This window comes from Raphanus sativus, chromosome 8 (assembly GCF_000801105.2).
Source record: "Raphanus sativus cultivar WK10039 chromosome 8, ASM80110v3, whole genome shotgun sequence".
NCBI classification, from domain to species: domain Eukaryota; kingdom Viridiplantae; phylum Streptophyta; class Magnoliopsida; order Brassicales; family Brassicaceae; genus Raphanus; species Raphanus sativus.
The window spans coordinates 8,136,353-8,158,119 of NC_079518.1; the positions used below are offsets into that span (position 1 = coordinate 8,136,353).

Here is a 21,767-nt window from a genome sequence, read left to right on the forward strand (position 1 = left end):
GAATAATATGCAGCAAAGTTTGATGGAAAAGAAACAAACCCTAGATCTCATACACAAGTTAAACTAATCGTAAATAAAACTTCGATTACAATAATTCGTACGTATATAAAATGGAGAATGGAAGAGACATAGGAAACTTTGGAACAAGAGAGTAATGGAAAATAAGAGATGAAATTTGTATGTATGGATTGATGCATTATGCATATATATGGATGACAAGAATGGATGAGAGAGGTAAAGTAAGAGCTTAAATACAAGAAGATATGCTGGAGAGCGAAAGAAAAAGAATAAAAATATATGCAGATTGAGAGAAATGGATACAACAAGTATGCAAACTAGTGATGGTTTTGTATAAGCTCCAAATTTTGAACCTTTTAAGATAAATTTTATAGAAAAAAAAAATTTCTCTGATTGATTGCCTATATATTTTTCTTAACTTCTTTGGTACGTGTACCTGAACAGAAACAAAGATAATTATAGGAATCTGGCAACTAATATTATGCGTATAGAGTAGTTTAGAGCACTTTTATTCCTTCAAACTTTAGAAAAGTTCTTAAACAAAACTATCAATATTTTAACAGAATTTACTTGTATATTTAAATTTAAATAAAAAATAAAAATTATACCTCTTATAAAATTATGTTTCATGAATTTTAACTTTTCTTCACATTTTTTATTATTCTTTACCATAAGTTTTTTGATATTTCAAATAGAGGTATTCTTAGACCTGAATAGTTACCTGTCCTCATCTACAAACATTCATATATACATATAAAATTAAAGTACTTATTAGTCTCTTTGGGTTATATTACTAGTTTATATACTGTTACTCGCATATATAGTGTTAAAATAACAAATCATATGCTATTATAATTTTCTTTTCTTCTAAAAAAACCACTATGGTCATATACAAATATTACCTAATATTGTTGATCATCGTTCATGATCACCTTTCACCCCATTTTCTTACTTTTGAGGTCCCTTGCCGATATAAATCATCTCCATTTTCTTAAGCGACTTACCAAATGAAATGAGTCACCAAGAGAGATTGCAACATATTGCAACGTGTTGACCAAAAATAACATTGCAATCTAAGGAGTTCCAGTTACCATTTGTCTGAAATTGCTTAGACGTTCTTAATCACCTTATGTTAAATCTTTTCTTTACTTTAGTTCTATACTATTTCATCCAACGCTTAATTTTTGTTTGCATTTTGTTACTGATTCTCCATTTAAGTGTTTGTTTTGATTTTGAAAGAAAACATAGAGAATCTCTCTTTTATATTCAGATCACTGACTTTATTAGGAATTAGCATAGGCTTTATCATGGACCAAGTCCAACCCGTCTAGAGCCTGCCCCCGATCACTGATCATATCAGGTTCATTTGGCTAGTACAAAATCCAATGGGGCTCCTTTGTTCTTAGTTTTATTACAAACTCAAAAGTCCTATGCATCTTTAGGGAGAGATGAATACAACAACTCAAGACACAAATTGAAAATCAATAGCAACACTTCAAATCCAGAACCCACAAAACATTAAAAGAAACGAATGAACAAATCCAACACTTGAAACCATTTAACAGCCGATGGTTTGCTTGTGTGTGACATATGTCAGTTCTTCATTGTGGTCACATGTTTCAGAAGCATTTCCACAACATCTTTGGAAATCCTCGAAGCTTCGTTCTTCAACTGCTCGATCTTGGCATCAGTTTCTTGCTCAAGCCTCTTCACGTTTGCACCTGAATCTCAACTGGTCTGTTTTTTTTCGCAGTAAAGTTCTCTCATCAATAACAAGTCTTAGAAAGCTTACGCACACGTGTTTGTTTTATTAATTTTACCTCTTGGAGTTTCCTCTGGAAACCATGCTCAGTACTGGTTTTGTGCTCAGCAACCTCTGTTTCAGCCTCTTCCTTGGCTTGCTTCAGTCTCGCCATTTTTGCTAAAAACCCAAAATATATACATACACAACGAGCTCTAAGTTCCAATCTAATGATAGTCAAACCAAAGACATTAACTATATGTAACTCAATCAGATGCAAGAACTTTATAGTTTCAGACGGAATGTACAGAACGGAGCTTGTGATTACCGGTCCTAGCGGCATTGACAATCTGCTGAGCTTCGTGTTCAGCAGCAAGCAGTTGCTGGATACCTCCATGGTTACTTGTGGATTCCATGTTTTCTTGAATAAGTTTAAGAATCTATTTCTGTTTTCAAGAACAGCAAAAATCATTTGATTAAGATCATATTAAGTTTGTGAATTTCATAAACTATGAGAACTCGAATGCGAGTGTCTAGGCATTGTCTAAACGAACTACACAAACATTGTTCTAAAGAGTCAACGCAGATTTGATCAAGCCGAGCATAACGGGATACTTTGATTATATATATATAAATCTAGGGGGAGAGGGAGAAGAAATATATACCTGCTTTCAATGGCGAAATTTGAGAGAAGGAGAAGACGAGAGAGATTTGAATAAGGAACGTTTTAGATCATATTGAATATTTTCCAATACAGAAGTACAAGAAGAGAGCAGAAGACGAGTGTTAATGGGCCATAAAGTATACACGCGCCAGCCCACTCTTGAGTTTAAATGCAAGCCACGAGCACGCGTATATCTGTAAAATTACAACTTTTAAACATTTTTTTTGTTTTATTAAAAGTATGGTCTTTAGATCTTAGTCTCTCTCTAGGTCGGAAATCCACAATGCACTAATACCGAAAACATAACGGAAATTGTTTTTTCTTCCACCAGATTTCAAATTAGAGCACAACCACACCGACATAAACAACTAAACCAACAGCTTTTACCCCAAAAAAAACTAAACAACAGCCTGCCACATCCAGTTTTCTTTTTACCATAGAAAAATAGTTATGTTAGTTAGACGTGAAGGAATTATAACATTGGCTGTAAGCTCTATTATACTAGCCAAATAGAGAAAAAGAGAGAAAGTTTTAATGTCTTAATTTTTAACGTTGAACTAAAAAGACGTAGTATTAATCTTTGTCCGTTCTTCTTATAATACTCAAGAACCAAGATTGTTTCGATTCATTAACCAAAGAAGTAGGCCTACAAAGAAGAATCTATTTTTGCGATGGAAATGAGGACTAGGTCAACGCTCGACAGGATTTGTTTTTCTCAAGTTTCAACACATTTATTAACTATTAATTATAATGGAGTGTAATGTCAACTACATCTACAAATCTGAATATCGATTGCACACTTATTGATAACAACACGTTTCAATAATCGATAATGTAATTCTACCAAAAAAATAAAAATAATCGATAATGTAATAGAATAAACCTAGAGACTTTGTAAGAGACACGTAGGAGGCGTAGCTTAATTTCAAAAGTTTGGATGTTTTTTAATTCGAAAGTGGTCATGTATCGTAGATTGATTAACGCATTTTATTTACTACTCTGCTGTCGTGACAAAAAAAAAATTTACTACTCTGCTGAAACACCAATTTATCCGTAATATGATCTATGTGCATCATATGTGGGATAAGAATGGTTTCTTAGGTGGACCCAGTTGAAATACAAAAGAATAATCATTGCATAAACCACGTCATTGCCTGGAGTAAAGTCTTATACTCTTATGTATGTATGATCATCATGACCATTCATATATTATATATAGAGACCTTATATATTTATTTGTGTTACAGTCATTTTAAAAGTACGTTGATCGCTAAGTATTTCGTCATCGGCATCTCATTTATTCAAAAGCCGCCAGTCTTGTTTGGCGTAGCAAAATTTTATTGTTCTTTTGCGTGTGTTTACAGAAAATATATAGATCCACAGTAAAACAAGAGAGATGAAAAAGCAAACTACTTTATTTTCTGACCGGTTGAGCTACTAATTAAAGAATTGAGTAATGTTATCCATCGGATTATCTTATGAAACCAGAAGTTGAAACTTAACACGAATTATTATTTAGTTTAATATTAAAAAAGTAAGTCAGCTAAGGTTTTATCATCGAGCTATTGGTTGACATTGTCGGATGAAAGCGATTTATAGGACTAGTAAGTAATTATTAATTCTATTTAATCTAATGTTGTTTAAAGATCTAACAATGACATGAACTTTTAGCATGGCCGAAACGTTACACGTTCACGTGTCAGTGACGTTTAGTTTCTTCCCACGTATCCAAAACTCCATTATCTGTATTATTATTTTTGTGTATTTTGCCGGCTCGTATTTCTTGATATTTTTTTCTTGATTTGATTATAGTTTCTTTTTCTTTTTGCTACAAGATTTGATCATAGTTGTTTCTGGTTATAATTTGAAAACTAATATTATCTTAATTTTGAGAGCTTTACCATTTCAACATGACAGGCATAATACTTACGGGTATGCAATGCACTGCACTGCACACTCAAAGCGTAGATCAGAAAATGGTACCAAAATTTTTCTACTATTTTTTAAAAATGAATCTTAATTATATTCATCAAAAACAAATTTCTTACAATGACTGTAACTTATGTTTGAAGAATTGGAAATAATCTGAAACTAGTTCTTATGAAGAAAAATCTGTCGAAAAATAACTATGGTTGCATGTTTTTTTCATAAGATACTGCCTCCAAAATTTTCATGCTAGAGATTTGGTTTCTGATCTGCTTGTCCACTTCCTTTATCAATCCTGCTGCTGAAAGATGATTTTCCTCATGTCTCCGTCCATTTCGTTCTTTCCAGATTGCATATAACACAGTCTGAAAAAGGTATTTGAATAGAAATAACTCGATCTTATTTCAATTACTGTTCTTTAGTAAGCAAATGATCCCGTCCCATTCCTCGGTGTCCTGTGACGAAAGAAACTTCAGGGAGAGGTTTTTCCATACTTCCTCTAAATAGCTACATCCAAAACATATGATTGCGAGTCTCCTGGGCGTCTTGACATAAATTATAGGTTTATCACTCCTCGAACATTCCAATGTGAGATAAGGTCTCCTGTTGCGAAAATGTTATGGATGGCTAGCCAAGCCATGACTGAGTATTTCAGAATGTTATATGAAAACCATATCCTTCGAGACCAGTCTATATGTGGTTGCTACACCTTTAAGAGTTTCCAAATCTCTTTCGATCTAAACATTGGGCTGTATGAAGCTTCTCTGTTTTCCCATAGCCTTATATCTTCGTTTGATCAGATCCTCTGCTGATCTTTCGATTCTTAATTTTATCTTCGATGAGATTGAAAATTATTACCATGTGTCGTCGTCTTCGGTGAGACTGCAGCACCTTTTCAACAGTATCATGTAGGTGAATAATATCCATATCAATAATTCCACCCCTTTCAGTTCGATCGGTAAGAGTCGGTCCAGTGGTCACCATGTATCAAACCATAAAAAGTTAATTCTTAGATATTCATACTAAATGGGTTCATTATTTCTACTTTATACATTAATTAAACACACATTACTTATTTTGGAGGTGTTAGTTAATTTTCTTAGATATTCATATGAGTCATAAAATTCAAGAATATCCCAAACATTTGGACAACTCAAGGTTTATGATAATCTATATCTACATGTAAACATTAAGCATTAATATAATACTTTTATTTGAGACCTGGAAATAATTTGACAATAGTTTATGCACCACTATCGTTATTTCTGTTATAATTATTAAATTTTGTAAGTGACTCAATAGCCAACCAACATTATTCTATGTGATATGTTTTCAATCAGCCGAGCATTGACATTAACTTATTAAATGGTAATACTCTGAATCTGGAATCTGTCATTCCAGCCGGTATCATTGAATTTATTTAATTAATGTCGAACGGATAATGCAAAGTTTTCGTTTTGAAATATATAAGAGAATATACCATTGCATCCTCGACATTTTCATACTACCTGGATTTATAGTCTATATGATCTGGGTTATATTTATAGCAAAAATATCCCTATGATTGAATGTCAAATTTCTGATAATTTGAAAATTGCTCCCAATATTTTTGCTTGTTCATTTTTCAACCGGAATTTTATTTATTTAATTATTATTTTTGTTCTGAATCAATCTTAATATGGTATTCCATATTAGGGTTCAAGTTGAGCAAAATAGATTACTCAGCCAATATAGGTCAAATTACAGAGTTTTTTTTTTCTTTTTAAAGCTAAGGACACGTAAATAACATTTAACATGAAGACGTTCAACCCGGTGCATCGGTTCCAAAAGAAAATAGCCAATCCATCTAAACCCCACTCAGACCCTAATTAAATGGGTTCATGATTTCATCTTACCTGTGTAATTGCAACGGTGAGTGTGAGTCATACTTTGATATGTATTCACGAATCACGCTTTATAACTCCATATGCGGGTTGAACTATACCTGTCAAAAAATCGAGAACATAAATCTTTAAGCTACATTTCCTATTCGTAACCACAAAGCGGTGGATTAGCGGTCTTGAGGAGTTTCGGTCCCAGTGCGGATCTGACTTCAAAACCCGTGTGGCCATTTCGGATAGCATTAAATCGTAAGAATACATAGAATGCCGTAGATTTCGTGGGACTAGTCGGTTGACCTTGGTCACCGGATCTCTACGGTTATCAAAAAAAAAAATTGTTATTCATTGACTTGTGCTACATAGATTACTAGGTGTTCACCATGTGCAAAAATAAAATTTTTAAAGTTCAAAATATATCTAAAAATAAAATTTTGTTAATTTTAAAATTTTATTATTTGCTTAATATATTTTCTTTTATATTTTCTTTAAAAGTTTTTTAGTATAGTTTAAAACGAATATACTTTTTTGGCACAAAAACGAATGTACTAATTACATAACCCATACTGGAAAATACATATAGACTTCCTCAGAAAGCACCTAGTGTCAGTTGCCAACCCTAGCCAGATGATATATTATTTAAAAAAAAAAAAGAAATATTCCCGCGCAATCACTGGTAATCTCGGGTAGACTGGAGGCTATATAAAGAACCTTAGTAAGAAGAGCCAGACACTCCATCTCACTCCCTCACGTTTCTGTTTTCAGATATTAATACCCGTAAGTATCTCATCTTTTTCTATCGATATTCCGTATATTAATATGCTCTTTATGTCCTAGGTTTCTTTTGTATCTATCAACAATAGGAAAATGACTAACAATAGGAAAATGACTAACTCGTATATAACGTATAAAATTTTGGCAGAACTAAAAGGTATGGGAACGAACGGGACAACATGTTCAGGAACGATGAAAGCAACCTCTAACGGAGTCTTCCAAGGAGATAATCCTCTGCATTTTGCGTTGCCTCTTCTCATACTCCAAATCTGTATCGTTCTACTTCTCACTCGTGTTCTTGCTTTTCTCCTCCGTCCTCTCCGGCAACCACGTGTCATCGCCGAGATAGTGGTACGTTTCGTATTAATTCATTTATCAGATCTTGATTTTTTTTTTGGGGTTTAACTAAAAGTCAATGAAGTTACCAATAATTTACTAAAGCCGAGAAAAGACTTTTAAACTTTTAAGCATTAAAGACTCTATACCCAATCATATCTTGAATTAGTCGTCGGGATATTCAATGAGAATATTCATTTTCATAAGAATATTCATTTTCTTCCGCAAAATTCGCTAACACGTTAAGCTTTGAGTGTGTATTACACACACATTATATCTATAATATCCGCTCCTTGCCTTTTATGCTTCCACACGTTCCAACAATGTTGAATGAAACATATGCTTTCATAATTTTTTTAATACTATAACATCACTAACATTGATTACTCATAAATGCATACTTTTCTTAATTCGTTACGTGGCAAACAGTAGTAATTAATGATGCATGATATGATGTTCTAAGAGCATCTCCAACCACACTTTATTTTCTCCTCCAAAATGAAGTAGAAGTGATTATGAAGTAAATAATGTTTCAACCCCACTCTATTTTCTATTCCATATTGAAATTTACTCTATAAATAGAGCAATTTATTTTTTGTTTGTTCAATACCTAACACTGGAGATGCTCTAAGTATTAAAAATCTATTTTTGGCAAAAGATCCATGTCTTAGAAAAAATATTACTCTCTTCGTTTTAATTTAATTTTCGTTGTAAAATAATATTTTCGTTTTAAAATATGAGTTGTTTTCAAATTTCAATACAAAATTTATTAGCAATATATTTCAGTTTATTATTTTATTGGTTGTATATGTCATGATGTTTTTATTTTGAAAATATTAAAAGTTAAATATTTTATTAATTTATGTGCATAAACCTAAAATGACAACTAACATGAAACATAGGAAATTTTTAAAAATATATTTTTTTTACATTTTAGAATGCACTTCTGGTTGAACAATAATGGTAAATTGTAAATTTCAAGAAAACTAATTGTGTTTGTTAAATTTATATTGGTTAAAAGTTATGAAAAATAGTTAATCTCAGAAAACAATACATTTATAATCAAAACTAAGATATTTTATTAATATGTGTGAAATTTATAAAACATGCAACATTTTGAAATTTAGGGATTATTTAGTGTTGATTTTAAATGTATTGATTTTTTTGATTAATCATTTCTTATGTTCTTTTCATTTTATAAAATGTCGTTGTAGAATAAAATTTTATATAAACTAAATGTCGTTTTAAGATTTAAAATGTTGTTTTTTCAATAATTTATTTCATTTGCCATTAGTTAAATTAAGAAAAAAACAACAAATGATATATAATATTAATAGTTAAATAAAGACAAAACTTAACATCTAACTATTTTTTTCAATTTGTGGAAAAAATTATACGACATCAAATTTAGAACTGATGAAATAATGTTCTGTCTATAGAAGTTTAATTAAAAAAAATGAAAAAAGTCTACAATTTACCATAAATACTTAATAAGAATGTATCATTTTAAAACAAGCTTTTTCTGTCTAAAATATTGATCTTTCTAAAAGGGAGGAAGTATACAATTAGATGTTGTTTTTTTTTTGTGTGTGAAAAAGAATGTAATTTTGATTTTGTTGGTTTTGGGGTTTTAGGGTGGAATATTACTTGGTCCATCAGCTCTTGGCAAAAGCTCAAAGTTTCTCAGCACAGTTTTCCCAGCAAAGAGTCTGACGGTTCTTGACACACTTGCAAACTTAGGACTCATCTTCTTCCTCTTCCTCGTTGGTCTCGAGCTCGACCCTAAATCCCTCAAGCGAACAGGAAAGAAAGCTCTCTCCATCGCTCTAGCCGGAATCACTCTCCCTTTCATCCTCGGCATAGGAACTTCCTTTGTTCTCCGTAGCTCCATTGCTGATGGTGTTAGCAAAGCACCTTTCCTTGTCTTCATGGGCGTTGCTCTCTCCATCACTGCTTTTCCCGTCTTGGCTCGTATTCTAGCTGAGATCAAGCTTCTTACAACTGATATTGGGAAGATAGCTTTGTCCGCTGCTGCTGTTAATGACGTGGCGGCTTGGATTCTACTTGCTCTCGCGGTGGCTCTCTCCGGTGATGGGAACTCTCCTTTAACTTCTCTATGGGTGTTTCTAGCGGGTTGCGGTTTTGTCCTTTTCTGTATCTATGCCGTGCAACCTGGTATCAAGTGGATAGCTAAACGGTGCCCTGAAGGGGAACCAGTCAAAGAACAGTACGTGTGTTACACGTTAGGTATTGTTCTTGCTGCTAGCTTTGTCACGGACTTAATTGGTATCCACGCTTTGTTCGGTGCGTTTGTGATCGGTGTTATCTTCCCAAAAGAAGGTAACTTCGCGAACTCTCTTGTTGAGAAAGTTGAGGACCTCGTGTCAGGTCTTTTCTTGCCGCTTTACTTCGTCTCAAGCGGTTTGAAAACCGATGTCGCGACCATACAAGGAGCTCAGTCTTGGGGGCTTCTAGTTTTGGTTATCGTCACTGCTTGTTTCGGTAAGATCGTGGGCACGGTGGGGGTTTCTCTTTACTGCAAGGTTCCCCTTGACGAGTCACTAGCACTAGGTTTCTTGATGAACACGAAAGGTCTCGTTGAGCTCATCGTCCTCAACATTGGCAAAGACAGAGGGGTAAGACATTTCTACTATGAACTTACTACATAAATTTACATTTTCTACCATATAGTTTTTAATACGCGTTACAATCGAATTATAACTTTGTTATTGCAATTCAACTGTACACCTATTGGAACCATAAACTCTTTTGTATAAATATTTGCACAATTACCTAATTATTATTATTTTTAACAAAAAATTATTTTATGTTTCTCCGCAGGTTTTGAACGATCAAGTCTTTGCTATAATGGTACTAATGGCGATTTTCACAACGTTCATGACGACACCACTGGTTTTAGCGGTGTATAAACCGGGTAAATCCTTAACCAAAGGTGATTACAATAACCGAACACTCGAGGAAACGAACCGGTCGAACAAACCGCTGCGTCTTATGTTCTGTTTCCAGAGCATAATGAACATCCCCACCATCGTCAACCTCATAGAAGCATCGCGAGGCACGAACCGCAAAGAAAGCCTATCAGTCTACGCGATGCATCTTATGGAGCTCTCGGAGAGATCGTCAGCTATACTAATGGCCCACAAGGTCAGAAAAAACGGTCTTCCTTTCTGGAACAAAGACAAATCTGGAACTAGCTCGTCCGACATGGTGGTGGTTGCATTCGAGGCTTTCAGGAGACTCGGCCGTGTCTCTGTGCGTCCAATGACGGCGATCTCGGCGATATCGACTATACATGAGGACATATGCCGAAGCGCTGAACGCAAAAGCGTCGCTATGGTGATTCTTCCGTTTCACAAGCACGTTAGGCTGGACAGGACGTGGGAGACGACTAGGAACGAGTACCGCGGGATTAACAAGAAGGTTATGGATGAGTCTCCATGTTCTGTCGCGATTCTTGTTGATCGTGGTCTTGGTGGTACCACCCGTGTCGCGTCTAGCGATTTCTCGTTGGCTATAACGGTTTTGTTTTTTGGAGGGAATGATGACCGCGAGGCGTTAGCGTTTGCGGTGCGTATGGCGGAGCATCCTGGTATAACGTTGACCGTTGTTCGGTTTATTCCTAGTGAGGAGTTTAAACCGGAAAATGTGAAGCTCGAGATAACCGAAGATCAAACCGGTTCATGTTCAGGGGAGACTAGATTGACTGATATTGAAGCTATTACCGAACTTAAGGCAAAGATTAAAGAACAAGAAACCTCTCGTTCTGATTCTGATTCTGTATCTCAGATCGTTTACGAAGAGAGAATCGTGAAATGTTACGAGGATGTTTGCGAGGCTATCAAAGAATATTCAAGAAGTAATCTTTTCTTGGTGGGGAAGTCACCGGATGGTTCGGTAGCGTCGGGACTAAACGTGTTAAGAAGCGACACGCCGGAGCTTGGTCCTGTCGGGAACTTGTTAACTTCAAGTGAAAGTGTTTCGACGGTGGCGTCGGTGCTGGTGGTGCAACAGTACGTAGCAAGATGTGATTCTCCGGTCGTCGGAGTTTTGAAGAACCTCATGGAGGAAGAGTCGCCGGTTAAGGATACCGAGAGTCCTTAGGGAAAATTCTCTTTGGGATTCTGAGACTTGAAAGGTCAAAACATTGGCTTTGTATAATAACATCTGTTTCATGTTGTAACTAAAAATTTGAATATATGATTTTTATGTTTTAAAAAGAGAGAACATTTGTTTACATATGGTAGGTGTCCCGGGTCCTTAACATTCGAATTAAATTAACCAAGGGAAAGCATAATTATAGAGACCATCTAATATATCTATCTATCTATATATATCTCTATAATATTATTTGAGAAGTCAGTTTCGTATGTGTCGCGCTCACGTTGATTTTTATGATGGTTGATTACACGAATAACCTTAATGAATTAATTTTAGTTATACCCAATTACCATTTGTAAAAATTGTTTAATTTCCTTTTTATTAATAAAGTTTAAATTATATTTTTAGTTTTAGTTAATTTATTTTATAAAACCATATATAATAAAAGGAAATATCTATAAAATATATTGATTTTGTATATACAAAAGATGAGTTTTTTTTTACTTTATATTTTCCCTGAAAGCATAGATTAAAAAGTGAATATCTATGAATTTTCAAAATATATAGGTGTATATATAATTTACAAACGAAAATAGTTTAGATACTTTAAAAAAAATATTTTATAATGATTTTATTTTTGATCAAATTATTTTGAAGAAATTAATTTCAAACAATGTAAAGTGATCATCTAATATCATATTTTTCAAATCACATGATAAATTAAGAAAAATTATAAATTAAATATTTACCTAATTTTCATTGATAAAATTATAAAATGTATTCACAATCTAAGCAAGTGATGATTTACCAATTATTAGGATTAGTTGTTTTATAAATATTCATAAATATACATGAATTTTCAAATATTATAAGATATGTTCATGAATGCAACTACAACATTTTCTGTGTGTTTCTATGTTTTTAAAAATAAACTTACCAAATTTTATATGATTTATCAAATATATTTATAAATATAAAAGGATAAAATGAACTAAATTAAGCCAAGAATAGTAATCTAATTTTAAGCTTATTAAAGTAAAAAAAACAGTTGTTCAATTTGAAATAATATATGTGAAAACATACCCAACAATGAAACACTTGAACTATCCAAAATATTATGTTTGTAAGATACCTAATTAAGATAAAAACATACGTATAAATACGACTTTTTGAATTTATGGGTGTAACTATCTTATGAATTCGTAATCAATCAATGAAGTTTTGAAATATTTATGAATTGGTTTGCTTATTCAACTTTCAATTTCTTAGAATATTAATTTATTTTATATAATTTTATCCAAATATCATATATTAAAATTTTAAAATATTAGAAGTATTTATTAATGCAATTCCAGCTTTATATTTTTCTCAAAAACATATATCAAATTATAAAAAACTGTATAAATATATTTAAAAATCTAATAGAATGAACCAAACTAAATGAAATTAAAAAATAAAAAATCTAATGTTAACTTAACTAAAATTTGTCGTTTACTTTGAACCCAGATATTGAGACCATACATGAAACGATCTAAATTACTATACATATAATCACATATCTAATTAAGATGAGAACATAATAATACTTAACATTATTTTTATGATATGAATTAAAATAACTTAAAAGTTATGAACAAATGTATAGATATTTATATCCATATAATGATACCTAATACAATTTCCTTTATTTATCATAAATAGAAATTATAAAATCACTTGAAAGTTATAAATAACATATGTAAATGTTTAATAGTTATTATGATTTGACTATTTTATAAGTATTTATTTCCGTGCATGAGCACGGGAGAATCACCTAGTATACTATTATTTATGAAGTAATTTTGCTTACTTGTCATGTTCTCCATAATTTTAGCTAATTTTACTTATTTGTCATATTTTTATTAAGTTTAAGATAAATTATCATTGATGTATTATTTGTTTTGAGCTGAGACACTAAATCATTAATTTAAAATAATAGCCTTGATGAATATATTCTATATAAATAAAAACAAATTTTATTTATTAATATTAAATTTATATGTTATATTATCTTTTCTTATTTGTCATATTTTTATTAGGTTTAGACTTTTAGATAGGTTATTAATTTATTATTAGTTTCTAACTATTCACTAATTTATTTTAATGATATAAAGTTTATATGTTATATGCTATATTAAATAATTGATTACAAAATAATATTTTAGAATTATCAAAAAAGATAATTCTTCTATATATATTCTTTTTGTGCCTATCTGAAAACAATATTTTTATTATAAAAGTTAAAAAAAAATTAAGATACAAAACAATTTATTATTAAATATTAGTCAACCAAAAAATATAAATATATTTTCTAAACTATCTCTAAGATATGAGTGTTTTAAAAAAACTTAACACAATAATAAGTATATATCTTGATTAGAAGTATTTGACATATATAAATATTTTGATGTTTGATTTAACTATTTAAAAACATAAATAGTAATTTATTATGCTGGTTTTAAATTAATAAGACATAAATTAATAAGTATTTATAAAAACGGGCAAAACACCTAGTTAAAATTGAAGTACAAATAGTACTTACCCCTTAGAGTTGCACAAAAATTACAATGGCATGCCACTCCTTTTAATTAAAGATTATCTAATTAAATATAAAACATACCCAAATAATAATTATTATCTTGCCATACAAATCCAAAACGTGATTTTCTAACATATATTTCACTTTAATTAACTACATTGCCATATAAATCAAAAGCGTATTTATTAACTTGCCATATATTTCGCTATTATTAAAACTATATTGCCATGTTAATCTAAAACATGATTAATAATTTATTCTCATCAAAATAAACTATTTTACCATTATTATTATCCAAATATATAGATCATGTAGATCCTATGTGTGATTACTCACAATAACTAAATTGAAAAATATTATAATTTTGTATATTAGTAACATAAATTTGACATAAACGAAAAGTTTCGAATAAAATTTTGTATTACTAGCTGTTTTATACGAAATAAAAAACATTCATACACATATTAATATATAAAATCAATATGACTCCTTTTAATATTTAATAAATATTGAACATATACTTTTGTCAAAAAATAAGTTGTCCATTTATAGTATATATATAATTACTAATTTTAACATTTAAAATAGAGAACTTTCTATATTAATTTAGATTTATATATTAAAAACCACTAGATGGAAGAGTTTTTTTTTACCTCCTTTAAACAATATTCTCTGAAACGTCTTTTAATCATTTTTTTTCTTCGAAGACATTTTGGTGATAAAAACTTAAAAATGATATTGAGAGAATTACCCTTTTAAATATTAGGGTTTGAAAACAATATAAAATTAGTAGAAACAAAAACAATAATAAATATTTGAATGTATTAGTAATCATTTGTTTGTGATATAAATACATTTAATACGATAATAATCAAACAATAATCTAATATCATTTGATCACAGTTAATAAAATTCAGTAATTACCAATGGTTTATAAGATAACAATGATTTTTATAAATTAAAGTAAATAGCCCTGTCGGCGTATGTCAAATTTTAGACATGTATTTATTAAAAAAATCAGATATGAACTTTATATATATATATATATATTTAAATCAAAATATTTGGAATGTAATTTAATAAAACTTAAAAGTATATCTAAATCTCTAATATTTACATTTTTGCTGTTTAATATATAAAAATAATTGAATTAAAGTCTGCAGAACGTGAAAACAAAATTTCTAATAATTTGGAAGCTAAGCGTATTGAACATGATACAAAATGTCAAAAGAAAATAACATATTAATCTACAACATGAACACAAGAATCAAGTTGACAACATTCAAAAATTAGAATATATAAGAACCAAAAATAAATACCCGTACGGGCGCACGGGTCAAACTCTAGTTGATCATTATTAGTCAATGGCTATTGTTAAAGCATTTCAGTAATTAAATTTAGGTGGTTTTTTTATAAAGGTAATTTACTATGACACTACAATTATGAAAAATATTACATAGATAAAACGACAACCCGACAATAACTACCTACTTTATGAAAATTTATGCCTAACTGCATTACTTTAGCCGTTCTATGAATATCCACTATTAACCATATTTACTTCCACCATGTTGAAGATATCTTTCAAGCATTTATTCTGTATTCATGTGGATCTTTTAATGTGATCATCAGTTCATGTTATAATCCGGTAAAAAATGTTATAATTCGGTAAGAATTTGATGCTAATTGTTTAATATGAAGGCTCATGTAGATAGTTGGCCGATGACGAGAGAAAATTAAATCGGGAAGGGACGTAAATACTACATGGAAATAAATTTAAAAATAATAATTAAAGTCTATAACTGAATTAAACTGTAAATTTAGTAACAAAATGCCTTTAGACAAAAAAAGAACCTTAATAGCACATTACAATATCAATTAGTTTAGTATAATGTAGATAGAAATTATGGTACCCTAACAATTGATGAATCTAATAGTTGTCAAATCGTTTTGACCATTTCTTAGCATGACCATGATTAGGTTGATAACATTGCTACTAACTCGGTTTGCTATTCGTATTTTAGTTTTGAAAGTTTGATTGATGAACCATGAACTTTAAAGTCCTTTCTTTATGCAAACTTGTAGTTCTACCTTTTTTGTTTAGTATGAGCCAAAGTAAAATCAAGACTCTACTGCCAAGTTCAAGAATGTCAGTTTGGTTATTGGTTCGTATTCAACTTTGTTTTATTATACCATTTACAAAACATTAGCTCAGATTTCAGTCAATTGTCGTAGTAGCTCCGCTTCATGGTCTCAATAGCGGTATTTTTGGAATTTTACTAGTATTATTATTACAATCTTTTTGTAGGATAGGATCTTTGTGAAGTTTCTTATGTTATCTCAAGTTGTTTTTCATAAACCAAACGCCGTCTACTTTGAAATCAGAAGGGACAAACGAGGAGTTAGGCAACTAAACCCCATTGAACTGTTTCAAAGAAAAAAAATAATCCTCTTTTTTGACATTTTGCCTTTTGTGCTTTTAATTCATGTGTAATGAAGGAGTTAGTGACAAATATTATTGACATTTTGCCTTTTGTGCTTTTCAAATATTATTGACATTTTGCCTTTTGTGCTTTTATATTATATGCTAATCTTACACCGAAAGTAAACCGATAGACAGTCTGCCGATAGAGTGAATAATTGCTCTCCATGAGCATGGGCATGTATGCTACATTTTTTATCTACATGTATGCTACATTTATCTCCAAAATACAAATAATCATGTAAAATATATACGTTATGTATAAAAATAAACCTGATCCTTTTTCTGTTAGCCGTCCAATATTTTATTCGTGATTTTAATGTTAGGCTTTGAGATACTTCAAAACTACAAATATTTTGGAATAATAACTAATTTATACAACGAAGAATTAAAACTGGTAATTAATAGCAAACTTAGAGGCAAAGCTAGAACGTGGTTTGGTTATTTATTGTACAAGTCATCTAATTTTAACCATATGGACCACTCATGAGTGAGTGATAGTGGGAGTTCGTAAGTTTAAGGCAGTATTTCTAAAGACAGTTTTTTCTTTCAGATTTAAATTTTCGCTGAACACATTCTTTTTGTGCCATTTTATGTTCAGTGCATCATCATATTCTCAACTTGCTGTTTTATTAGCCTTCGACTTTATGCTTTTTGGTTGGATCCAACATAGGTCACCAACCGGTTTAATAGTATTAAATCATTAAACCTCTCAAGAAAGTGAAATTAACTTGTTGCTTAGTTTCCACCAACCCCGCCACATGATCTTAGACCTTTCTTGTTACTCGAATTTATATTTTTAATTGACGAAACGTACGTCAACAACCCATTTAGCAATTCCCTCAAAATTTTAAAATTCTTTCATTTTATCCAAATAAACTACCTTCACTACATCAAGTGAATAATTACTTCTATATAAATGGGGTTTAAGCGATCTTCAGTTTACACAACTCACTAGCCGCTTCTAGCTAACTATGGCATCTCTTGTAGAGAAGCAACTCCTTAAGTCCCTTTTCTCATTCTTACTGCTAGTTATACTCTTTTCCGATACTGTTTTTTCGTCCCGCAAAACATTTGATCAGAGAAAGCCCTGCAAACATTTCTCCTTCTACTTTCATGACATCCTCTACGATGGTGACAATGTAGCAAACGCAACCTCAGCCGCCATCGTGAGCCCTCCAGGATTAGGAAACTTCAAGTTCGGTAAGTTTGTGATCTTTGATGGCCCTATAACAATGGACAAGAACTATCTCTCAGAACCCCTGGCTCGCGCACAAGGCTTCTATTTCTATGACATGAAAATGGACTTCAACGCGTGGTTTTGCTACACCTTGGTGTTTAACTCCACGCAACACAAAGGGACATTGAACATAATGGGTGCAGATTTGATGATGGAGCCGACAAGAGATCTATCGGTCGTCGGTGGGACCGGTGATTTCTTCATGGCTCGTGGGATCGCTACCTTCGTAACAGATATATTTCAAGGGGCTAAGTATTTCCGTGTTAAGATGGATGTTAAACTCTATGAATGCTAGTAACTGATTATATGTGTTTTGCTTGTTAAAGTTTGTGTGTTGGTTGACAGTACACAGAGATAAAATGTGTTACTAAGAATAAATTATGTTTCTTTTGTTTTTGTTTTAAATAGTTTTCGTGTCTGTTTGTTTGTGATTTTAAATATTATAATTTAATATAAAAGAAAACTTAACTCAACTAAATTAAAAGAAAATATCCTATATATATTTTCATGTGAGATCTTCTGTTCAATACCTCCTTCGAAATAATGGTGTGTATAACCATTAATCTCGCAGAATCTATCATGATTCTCCGAGATAATGCTCCTTTTCTAGTTATCTCAAAGAAATTAAACCTTTTTTTAGGCCATCAATTCGTGAGATGATCAGGCTACTGTGTAGATCAGACTAATAAATCAGGATATTAAACCGGTTCTGATACCATGATAAATTTCTTGGGCTTACAACCTAAAATTAATTGATAATTAGTAGATTAGACCAAATCAGTTATAGATTACTCAAATCTTTTTCATATTTACGATGTGGATTTTCTCTCCAATATAAACATAAAACAAACATGACTAACAAATTTAGTCAAAAAAAAAAAAAAAAACATGACTAACAAATCAGCTAGTGATAATGGTTATTCCGCTATCCACATGCTAACATACGAAATCATTGAGTCACCCAGTCAATTAACACGATCAGTTTATATAGTCTTGTCTACTAGCTAATTCTCAATAAAACCCAACTAACGCATAAACCTTATGATGAGTGGATAACCATCTTTCCTGGTCATAGGCAGATAGCTAGGCATTAAAAAAGACTGTATATCTTCATCCCATTTATGATGATCCACTATATTCCTGCCCTGTAAGTATCACTAGTCTCTTGCTACTCTTTCTTTCTAGTTTCTCCTAACTTGCTCTCTCTATTTCTATGTAGTGAGAAAAAGAAAGCTTTGGGGTTCTTTATATAGTAGTCTATATGGAGGGCTGTTCACAAGCTGCCACTAGTAACCTTTAGTTTTACTAAATATACTGAAAATAAATTCTTTTATTTTCTCCACCATAATTGTATTATTCGTGTCACATCATTTCGTTAGACAAATTTTCTACAATGCAGGACAATCATGCATAAACATGGGAAGTGTCGTGCGAAGGTTTTTGGGGCATAAGGCAGAAAAAAAGAGAAGTGTTTCATAAGATTTTTTACCTGAAAAAATTAAATTATAAATAGTAAAAATATGTATATTACAATAAAATAAAATTTACTTTAGGATTTAAAAAAAAATCTGTACAAACTTAAATTTTATACAGGTTAGTATATATATATATATATATATATATATATATATATATATATATATACAATAAAATAAAATTTACTTTATGATTTAGAAAACAATTTTATACAAGATTAAATTTTATCCAGGTTAGTTTATATATGTGTATGTGTGTATAATATTTTGTATTTTTATGGTAGCTACATATGAATTACTATGTCAAATAATATATGGAATACAAATTAGTAATCTAATAGACAATACGTTAATAAAATGATTAAAACATCATAAATATGAAGACAACAAAACTGAAGCTAATAAAGAACATAATTTCTTCAAACATGAATAATATATTTATATAGATAGTCGACCACATGCATAAGACGAATACAATTATACAAATGCTTCTAGCAACATCCTCTAAAGACAGAAAATATATTTTGATATTTGTTCTAATTAAATTAAGATAGTTCATTTACATTATTCCTCTACCAATTAATTTCTTTTCTTTGAGGATGAACACGGCTCTGAACATGGGTAGGTAAGAAAAACAAACCAACCAAATTGAACCGAATTAACCAGCCAAATTCAAACCAACTGAAATTAAACTAAAGCGTTTATCTCAACTATCCGGTAACCAAATTAAACTAAAGTGTATATCTCAACTATCTGATTAAGGATTTTATCAATCCAAATGGTTTGGTTTATATCAAACTGAAAAATTGAAATGTTTATTAAATAAAATTTATCAAATGTACTAATAATATTAAAATTTGAGATGATTAATCATTTATCCTAAACAACTAAACATAATTTTATACATTTTATTTTTGAACGAATATAATAAATACAATTAACAATAAATAAAGTAACATAAATTTTGTACACTTATTATCAAAGTAAAAAAACTATCTATAGTATCTATATTAAACCGAATATATACCAAACCAAACTCAATAGAACTGAACATATACCAAACCAAACTCAATCCAGCTGAATCAAATACCAAACTAATTTATATTGATTTAATTAGAATTTTCTTGGACACAAACAAATCAAACCAAATTCGAATTTACACTGAAATACCCACTTCAAACTCTTCTTATGTTAACTTCGCATATGCAGCAAACTTTCCATTAATAGATTCCATATCAGCGATTTTCAGACATTCATTAAATATATTTTACATCATACAGTAGTTGAACTCTCAAATAAAAAAATCATACAGTAGTTGAAATTAAAAATGTTCATCCAACTCCCGTTCTTTCCGTTTTCGGATCACCATCTGTATATGCGGTGATGCACAACTTTTTTTTTTGGAGTGAGTTAATAGTAACTATTTAACAAAAGATTGGAAAAATAAATATCAAACTATGTACAGTGAAATCTCTATAAATTAATAATATTAAATCTACACCAAAACTATAATTTTTTATTAATCTATAAAGATTATTAATTTATCGATATAATCATGATGATCAAGATCATTCTCTTTTGCAAGAAAAAAAAAGAAAATCATTCTGAAAACATTTGAACTTTAATACGTTATTAATTTTATAGAAAATATTTCAACCACTAGACCTTCCTGAATTAATTGCAATATTTTTTTCTTTTGTGAAACATACATTTATTACTGATAGACACATATCATAATTTTGTTATGACCATTATTTTAGGTTTCCCAAAAATCCGCCTTTATTTTATTCAAATCAAAATGGAGTCGAGCTAAAAATTACAACCCCAATCCGAACTATTAATGCATCATCACCAAGCCAGAAATGGAGTCAAATTCTGCTCCTTTTCTTTGATCAAATTCGATCCTATATTTTTTTATAAAGCCGAAAATATAAAGATCGGCTATATATAATTGAACAATAAACTAACTTTGTTATGCATTATTTTGTATATATGCATGGGCGAAATCTTGTGGTCCAGTGGTAGCAAACATGCTTCGGATACAAACATATTTCAGATTCAATTTTTCGGCTGCGGAAACTAAATCATGTTATTCTATTCACTATGGTTGTAGATCCGTCTGCATAAATATCCGGAAGAAGATCTGTAGTATGCTGCATTTTCTCTCCCAAAAATTAGATATGTATCTTTAATAAATCCAAATTTAACATTTTTTTAAGAAAGTGTATTAACTTACAAACACACACTATTAGTACTTGATTCTGGGTTGTAATACATCGACACCAGCATAAAGTATTATGTAACTAAATAATCATTTAGATTAAAATAATTAAAATAAATAAAACTAGTTGATTTTCTTATATAAAGCTTTAGAAGTATGTATTTATGTTCATGAACTTAATCAGAGCTCATTTATATATCAGCTATTTTGAAGATGTATACACTTTCTATTATTTATTTTAAATTATGCGATTTTAGACAATTTGGACGTTTAAATATATAGCAAAAAAAAATATGTACTAATAACCATTTGACGT

General features: G+C 30.6%; 2 protein-coding genes and 1 pseudogene across 2 annotated transcripts; 2 read left to right on the top strand and 1 right to left on the bottom strand.

Annotated features, from left to right (window-relative positions):
* Positions 1-1,300: 1,300 nt before the first annotated feature.
* On the bottom strand, positions 1,301-2,928 carry LOC108821380 (V-type proton ATPase subunit G2-like; annotated as a pseudogene).
* Positions 2,929-6,914: 3,986 nt separating this feature from the next.
* On the top strand, positions 6,915-11,574 carry LOC108819578 (cation/H(+) antiporter 17). Its single transcript, XM_018592637.2, has 4 exons — positions 6,915-7,003; positions 7,149-7,351; positions 8,971-9,972; positions 10,178-11,574. Exons 2-4 carry the CDS (start codon positions 7,160-7,162, stop codon positions 11,456-11,458), a joined length of 2,475 nt encoding a protein of 824 aa, XP_018448139.1. The 5' UTR covers positions 6,915-7,003; positions 7,149-7,159; the 3' UTR covers positions 11,459-11,574.
* Positions 11,575-17,385: 5,811 nt separating this feature from the next.
* LOC108820760 (dirigent protein 6) lies at positions 17,386-18,160 on the top strand. The gene has a single exon (XM_018593768.2). It carries the CDS (start codon positions 17,490-17,492, stop codon positions 18,048-18,050), a length of 561 nt encoding a protein of 186 aa, XP_018449270.1. The 5' UTR covers positions 17,386-17,489; the 3' UTR covers positions 18,051-18,160.
* The last annotated feature ends 3,607 nt before the right edge of the window (positions 18,161-21,767 follow it).